Below are 8,417 nucleotides of genomic sequence, written 5' to 3'. Positions count from 1 at the left end.
ATGTACGTAGCAGGCTACCAGCTGTGTATCTTTTCGTATGTTTCTTTTGTTTGCGCGCGCATATATATATATATATATATATATATATATATATATATAACTTACAAAAAGGTCCGATAAATGGAAACACAAAATGCTATGAAATTTTGTCATTATCAAAACAGATTTTACTTATTACATCACCGATAGAGATTTTTATATGAATACTAGGTATAAATTTTCCCCTAAGATACATAGAATCACTCATAAATATATTAAAATATATTTTTTAAAAAATATTTTTAATATTATCATATAAAAAATTTAAATACTAGAATATTTAATTTGAAATAATAATAAAAAAAAACAAACAAAATTTTATATCTTGTACAAATATATTATTGATAGCCTATTGATATATATATATATATATATATATATATATATATATATATATATTTTTACTGTGTTGTTCAGTTGTGCGTGAAGCCAAGATTGTTAAAAACGCTTTTTTTAACACGATACGGAATATATAATATAAACTCGAATTATAAAATTATAAGTAAAATATTTTAACTAATTATATATTAATAATTTTAATCAAGTATTAATTAATAATATAACATAATTAAAATTAAAAAAATAAACAATAAAAAAGTTCAAACATCTTTATTTTATTCACATTAATTCCTCTACTTCTTGGACAAATCGACCCATTACTTCTTTATTTACATGAAATGAGTCCCTTCAAATTTTAATAGATCATTTAACATTAATTACTCTAAAGGTCAAGCATGTTAATTTACAACTTTTATTCTATATATTTGCTAGCTAAAACAAAGTGATATATCAATTGATATGTTAATAATTTACATAAAAAAGTGTGAAGAATGAATAGGTATTCTAATTTTATGGAAATAAAATCCACAAATAACTTGTATCGTTAAAAAAATTATAATAATTATAGTCAAAAATCAAACCCTTGATTATCAAATTGCACAAGTTTTTGTAAAATATAAATTTAAAATAATGAAAATATTAAGGTACAAATTATCAAAATATATAATTTTATATTATTTTTAAACTCGTAAAATTAATCCGAGTTTAACTAATTTTATTAATTTTTAAATTTTAATTTAATTTAATATGTTAGGATATATATTAACTTATAAAATCATAAAATTTTAAGAGTTAACTTAGCTTTTCCAACAACATTGGGAGAAGCTCTTTGCTCAGCACGAACGTTGTTTTCTCCGTTAGACAGAGAGATTGTAGAATGCTGTAACCTTTATTTATATTAATTTCATGATTTTTTTTTTTATTTCTTTTTATCATTGTAGAATTGTATTCATAGATATAGAACTCTAGATGGCGGCCCAGCCTTTCATTTTTTTAAGAACCAAAACAATTTGGTAAAAAAAAAAAAAAATCAAATTCCCCAGAGACGAGTTATCAAATTGACATGTAAAGCCGACGGGGTATTATAATTATGATTGTATCGACAGAAATAAGTTGTCCACTTCAAAGATGCTTCTCTTTAATTTGTTGAGCTTTAGCGCCGCCATGGGGTGGGTTTCGCATTCAGCAGCTTTGTGGTTTGCCCTTCCGACTCTGCAGTTTTATGGGTTTTCTTTTTTTCGCCGGCTTCCTTTCGCGTCGCTCTCTTTTGCATGGGGCACCTCTCTCCTTTCTCGGCCTTCGGCTGTAATTTTGGCATTTACCTTTTCTCGATTCAATAAATGTGCTCATCTTTATCATAAAAAAAAAAAAAAAAATCTATTTAGAATGTAAAGATTAGCCATTGGAGGTGAAAAAAGCTCTTATTTGTTTGATATTGAAGTTATGTTTAATTTAAATATTGGAGCATTACATATTTCATGGTTTTATAGTGCTGCAGTATTGTGTTATAAAATTAAACTGTAAAAATAAAATTAACACCAGTGAACTTATGCAATGATTGCCTGAAGTCAACGCTATAGTTTTAAAAGCAGAAGCTACCGTGCTAAAAGTCTCTGCTAATATTGCTAGCAATTCCTTAGCTTTATAATCTTTCTGAATTATCTAGGCCCTGAAAGAATTGTATGGGTTCAAGTGAATTAAATGCGAACTGCTTAGTTTGTAAATTCGATGAACAGTGGTCGGAATCCTATGAACAAGAACCAAAAAACTTCTGGCCTCGAAAGAAACTTGCTTGTGAGTTTGATAGGAAGACAATATGAATCGGCAAACAAATTAACAGGTTAGTGTAGGGTGGGATTTGGACATCCCCCAAGCAATATTGATGAGGAAATGTGCAGGAAGATGCCCTTGTCTTCCTACTCGTGACTCAATAAATGTGTTTTATTTTATATATGATTGAGCAGATAAGATTGAGAGTTCCACTTCTTTTTTTCTTTCTTTTTTTTCCATTTTCTCTTCTTCTTTTTTTCTTTATTAATATGAGTATTTGGGTCAACTTGGATGCACCTCGACTAATCTCACGGATTCTAAAATTAACGACCATTCAAGCCTCTAATGACCCTAAGATTTGTAAGACTTAAATTGATGATCTCTAGAAATGAAATCCAGAACTTGAACAATTAAGCTATATCCTTTAAGATTAATGAAGGCGGACCATGACATGTGTTTTTTTATTCTATGTGTGTTCTCAACCGTTGGACATATGTTTTTTTTAATTAAAAATATATTTAAAAAATAATAATTTTTAAATTTAGTATATCAAAATAATTAAAATATATATATAAAAGAATTAAATTCAATATGTTTTTAATTTAAAAATAATTTAAAAAACACTTAAAGGGAAAAAAAACAGGTTAAATAGAAAAGGTTTTTGTTTTGCTTTTTCTTTCATGTGAGTGGTTTTTTTTTTATATATATATATATACTAGAAAATTTGAAGGGTCTTGGGTTAAATAAAAGGAAGTCCTTCTCTAATAAATTATAGCTGAAAAAATTGAAATTACTGAACCTCTTACACAAACTTTCACGAACACAATTATTAAAGGGAAGTGTCTTGCTTCGATTTTTACTCGACGCCGACCAAAACAAATTTAGGACCAACTAAAGGTAGAAAAGCTTCCTTTCCAATAAATTCTGATTTTTTATATTTTTTACAAAAAGAAATACAGACTGCGAGAGGATATGTCGAAGATTATTAATATCCATGTGCATCTCACGTTTTATTAAATTAAATTGTAAAAGGTATTTAAATTAAGTGGATTAAATCAGCTTAAATATAATATTGCAGTTTGATCCAAATATATTTTTGAACTTTGACACCTCAGTCCAAATACAACTGAAATTTTATTTTGAATAAGGTAAATTAATAATTCTTTAAGGTATTATAAGATTATAATGACCATCTAAAAGTTTAGAAATATTATAAAAGTTCCTCTTTTTATACCCAAAAAAGACCCTTAGTGTTAGGGGGGAGATTAAAAAACATGAAGGATATTTTGGATATAAAAGGGGTTTTTTTGTAATGTTTACTTTAACTGAAGGTGAGTTTTGGGTGATTAATGTAATTTTGTACGGGTTTTATAGTTTGCCCTTTTCAGGACATAATAACGGAAAATGGGCTTGTGAATTGGTCCAGTACGTGAGTTGACACCAAACTGTAATTGAAAAATATAGTTATAGTTATTATTGTTTTTTAAAATATTTTTGTATTTAAATATATTAAAATAATTTTTTATTTTTTTAAAATATTTTTAATATCAACACATCAAAATCAAAACATATAAAAAAATTATTTTTTAATAAAAAAAAATTAATTTTTTAAAAAAAATAATGGTACAACTGCATTTCCAAGCTCACCTATTCATAATATTAATATTTAAGTTGTTACTAAACTAGAATAAAAAAAAAAAAATTAAAAAAAAAAAAAACTTTATTAAGGATTTAAGGGCGGATTATATGCACAACCATTTTGTCATTTATGAATAATTAAGGGTTAAAACCCAAAAACATCGTATGTGGATTATCTTCTTCTTTTTTTCCTGGAAAGATTTTATCCTTTTAGGTGTTTAATATGAAATTGGGAGGATGTTTGGTAAGTCTTATCTCTACAAAGTATAAAAACAAATCAACTTACAAGGAAAATAAATTGAATACAGAGGAAAAAAATATAAAATGGAACTCATTGTCTCTTGCCTATTAAAATTGAACTTATTAGTTCTTTCGTAAAAACCCCTGACATTAGAAGAGAATCCAAATTATATTACAATTTTTTTAAAAAATATTTTTAAAAATATTTGAGATTAGAAAAATAAAATTATTAAAAGATACATAAAAATTATTAATTTTAATATTTCTAAATAAAATATTAAATTAAACTGCAGATGAACATTGTCAAATCATGGTTTTCTTGCTGGGCATGTTCTACAATCTTCTAATAAATTCCATGTCTGTGATTAATTAATTGCACAGCTAAAAACTTTTTTGACAGCGAAACTTTTATTACGTCCATTTCTAGGTTCTCCCAGAAACTTCCCTTGTGTTGACTACCAATTAATGGAGTGTGATTATCTCTTCCGACGTTATGATCCTTGGGAGTCAAAATCCTTATAATTTGCAAAATCTATCTCCAGAAACTTCAAGAACTCGCCAGTCCCTGCCACAGGATCCAATATAAATACCTTCAATAGCAATACCTAAACAAACAAGCATAACAAAACAACTGAAGTCTTTAGCTAACTCTTCGTTCTAACACTCCTAAGCCAAAAAAATCTTTCCAGCACAGCCAAATATATATTTATATATAAAAAAAAAAAACCAGAAAATGTCTCTCCTTCACTCTCTCTTGAACCATAACAGCTTGTTCGATCCATTTCGGGGTTTCTTGATCGAAAACTCAGAGACCCAAATGGACTGGAAGGAAACTCCTCATGCCCATGTATTCGAGATCGATCTTCCTGGCCTTACAAAAGAGGACGTGAAGATTGAAGTTCATGAGGGGACAGTGCTTCAAATAAGTACTGCAGAGAGAAAAGAAGAAGCCGAGGAGAAAGGAGACAAGTGGCACTGCAAAGAGAGGTCACGTGGTGGGTTTTCAAGGAGGTTTCGATTGCCTGAAAATGCTAAACTTGATGAGATTAAGGCGTCAATGCATGATGGGGTTCTTGTGGTGACAGTGCCTAAAGATGAACTGAAAACGAAGCCTAAAAACAAGGCCGTGGAAATTTCTGGAGATGATGGTGAAAAACATGTTTCCAGGGGATTAGGTCGTTTTGTTTGCTGCAAGGCTTAAATCTTGTGTTTGTTGTTGCTAGCTGCGTGGTCTTATTTTTTTTATTTTTTTTGGGGGATAGTGTGGCGTGTTTTTTTTTGGCTCGTTTCAAGATTTTGTGTTGTCGTGTGATTGAGAACATGAATGCAAGTATGTTGTGTCTTGTTTTGTTCCAGTTAAAGTTCAAGCTGAATCAGAAGGTCAATTAATTTTGTAAATAACTATTATTAAAAAAAAAATTGAAGTTTTTTTCTTATTGGATGCCACACAAAATTTCCTTCATTTTGATGATGACCCAACAGTTGAAACCTGGACGTGTCCAGTACTTCTTTCTGAGCTGGATAGAATGTCTTTATTAAGGGCCCAAATTTGCCGAGTGGCATTTGCATGACTTGACCCAGCAAGGTCAACGCTTCCCCCTCCAATCAGGGCCATGCTAAATATAGCCAATATTAGATCCCGAGTTTTGTGCTCTATTTTTATTGGATTTGTTTTTTTATTTTGAAATTTGATAAAAAAAAAAAAAAAGGTTTAGATGCAGCATAATCATGAATTTTTTTAAATATTACGGCCGGTTTAGACTTTATTAATTTCTATAGAGTTGAAGGATTGGCACTCTATGCGTCAATCCTGAGCTATTTGTTATTAGATCAATAGTTAATTAATTAGTTAATTAACTAATGGCCTATTGACGGACTTTATGTTTTGAATTCAAGGCCCCCGTAATAATTGTATTCCTTCTAGATCTAAACCAAGTCCGTTTCTTTTTATTTTCCTCCCTCAATCATAACGAAATATATTGAAACAGTTGATTTTATTTTTAAAATTAAAGAGTTGCAGCTGAACGATCATCCTGCAGTTCCCAATTCCATATTTCTTTCTTTACAGCATATTTTCTTCTCGGCTGTCGAGTGTCCAAGTGACCTTAATATTTAACTCGGGAATATAGCGTGTATCGCTGTCCTGAGAGCCCCCACTATTGGAGTACATGTTTGCAAGTCATAAAAATTGTGAATTAGAGAGTGCTCCTCACGTATTTCTCTCTTTACAACACTTAAAAATCTACAATGAATCAAGTATAAAACAAGGCGGAGAACACAATCAGTAAATACTCGAACAGTTTTTGTCAGTGTGACATGCCAGTGCTGACAGGAGATCAAAAAAGCAACATGAAGTGGTGGTTTTGCACCTTTCTCCTCCTTGTTCAGTTTGAGGTGTACATGGTGTCAGCCATATTGCCACAGAAACCTGTCAAAGATTTAGTTAAGCCTCTGGGAGTACCGTCGATCTTGTCTCCTCAAGATTTCCTGTCTCTTAGCTACTATCAAAAAACTTGCCCTGCTGCTGAACAAATAATTCACCGAAAAATGAAAGCTTGGTTTCTAAAGGATTACACCTTGGCAGCTAGCATCATTCGCTTGCACTTCCATGATTGCGCTATTAGGGTAAGCACTAATTGATGACCACATATCTTGCACCTCTAATCTATATCCTTCACGACCATTACACTAGGTATTATTCTCAACCTGAGAAAAGGTCTCAGGTTTTGGCATCTTTTATGCACCAAATGATGGTCATTAATTGGTTTTTTTCCTTTTCTCTTTTAACTGATTTTATTAATGATAGAATTGCTAGTCTAGTATAAGTCTTATGAGACTAAAAACATTGACAACATGCAATGCAGGGATGTGATGCTTCGATCTTGTTGAACCATCGAAATAGTGAAAGGAGAGCTTATGCTAGCAAGACACTGAGAGGTTTCCAAGTGATTGATGATATTAAAGCAGAGCTTGAGAGGAAGTGTCCAAGAACTGTCTCATGCGCGGACATTCTCACAGCCGCGGCTAGAGATGCCACTCTTCTAGTTGGAGGTCCATTCTGGGAAGTCCCATTTGGGCGTAAAGATGGAAAAACTTCCATTGCCAAAGAGGCTGACCTTGTTCCTCAGGGCCGCGAAAATGTCACAGCTCTGATTGATTTCTTCCGGGAAAGAGGATTGAGCCTTCTTGATTTGGTTGTTCTCTCAGGTTCACACACAATTGGAAGGAGCAGTTGCCATTCATTCCTGCACAGACTCGCTAACTATAAGGGAACTGGCAGGCCTGATCCTACCCTTGACAGACAATACTTGAGGAACTTGACGAGAAGTTGCAAATGGAGTTCTAACTTGGTCAATCTAGATGTAACAACTCCAAAGACTTTTGACGTGGAGTACTACAGCAACCTCGGCAAGAAAAAGGGATTGTTGTCAACAGATCAAGAACTCTACTCGGATCCAAGAACTGCGCCGTTCGTTTCAGCATTCACAGATCAGCAGCCGGACCTTTTCTTTAATCAGTTTGCAGTGTCAATGGTGAATCTTGGAAACATTCTTGTCCATACTGCTCCGAATGAAAGCGAAATCAGACTGGACTGTAATTATGTTAATCCCGCACGTAGCAAAAAGGCCAATCCACCACGACGCCATTAAGTAAATCTGCGACGGATTAATGTCTTTACAACCCTTGATGGATGTCCATTCCATTGCGGTTTTTCCATGACACTTTGTTCTTATTTCTTGACGATTAATGATTCTGGTTTTATTTAAATAAACTGATTCTCGGCCTTGTTTGTCTCTCATCTTGAAGCAGTAGTATATATGATGATCGATAATTCTCTTAATTATATTTCGATCAATAATTACTGTCACCCCTCGTGAATTGTAATTTTGGATTCCAGTACTTGCTGCAAGTTACAATAGATGCCACGCTCCTTCCTCCCCACTTATGGTTTGATCCCCTGGGAGTTAGGAGTTAGCTGGTAAACAGGGATTCACTGTATTAACTGGTAAATGGCTGATACGGCTCGAGTGCATGTTAAAAGGGGACTCAACTCTGGTAAACAGGGATTCACTGTAATAACTGGTAAATGGCTGATACGGCTCGAGCGCACGTTAAAAGGGGACTCAACTCACAAGAACTCCCTTGTCATCGTACATCAACTTCAATCCATCATCCTTCCAAGATCCAACCACTCCATTGTTAACTTTGGTATTTCATGATTGATTTGTTATTAAATTCTATTTGCTTATTAATGATTTTGCTCAGGGTTTTACATTAAATATATATATATATAGGTTTTTTAATGAATAAATGATTCGGGCGTGAAATTTTCTATAATTTTGGACGTTATTTGACCTCTCTCTGTAAATAGAAGATAGGGGATGGATCAC

General features: G+C 32.2%; 2 protein-coding genes across 2 annotated transcripts; both read left to right on the top strand.

Annotated features, from left to right (window-relative positions):
• The first annotated feature begins 4,483 nt into the window (after positions 1 to 4,483).
• LOC118043109 (18.1 kDa class I heat shock protein) lies at positions 4,484 to 5,264 on the top strand. Its single transcript, XM_035050951.2, has one exon. It carries the CDS (start codon positions 4,760 to 4,762, stop codon positions 5,225 to 5,227), a length of 468 nt encoding a protein of 155 aa, XP_034906842.1. The 5' UTR covers positions 4,484 to 4,759; the 3' UTR covers positions 5,228 to 5,264.
• Positions 5,265 to 6,334: 1,070 nt separating this feature from the next.
• On the top strand, positions 6,335 to 7,825 carry LOC118043108 (peroxidase 7). Its single transcript, XM_035050950.2, has 2 exons — positions 6,335 to 6,651; positions 6,891 to 7,825. Exons 1-2 carry the CDS (start codon positions 6,343 to 6,345, stop codon positions 7,674 to 7,676), a joined length of 1,095 nt encoding a protein of 364 aa, XP_034906841.1. The 5' UTR covers positions 6,335 to 6,342; the 3' UTR covers positions 7,677 to 7,825.
• Positions 7,826 to 8,417: the final 592 nt, after the last annotated feature.

This window comes from Populus alba, chromosome 10 (genome assembly GCF_005239225.2).
Source record: "Populus alba chromosome 10, ASM523922v2, whole genome shotgun sequence".
NCBI lineage: Eukaryota > Viridiplantae > Streptophyta > Magnoliopsida > Malpighiales > Salicaceae > Populus > Populus alba.
Note: the sequence above shows the minus strand (reverse complement) of the source record. Positions and strands in the feature narration are given on the sequence as shown.

Excerpts from the sequence above, each read along its gene's own strand:
- LOC118043108 (XM_035050950.2), top strand. The coding sequence starts at position 6,343 with ATGCCAGTGCTGACAGGAGATCAAAAAAGCAACATGAAGTGGTGGTTT. Across the intron at positions 6,652-6,890 it reads TCCATGATTGCGCTATTAGG|GGATGTGATGCTTCGATCTT; the intron begins GTAAGCACTAAT and ends CATGCAATGCAG.
- LOC118043109 (XM_035050951.2), top strand. The coding sequence starts at position 4,760 with ATGTCTCTCCTTCACTCTCTCTTGAACCATAACAGCTTGTTCGATCCA.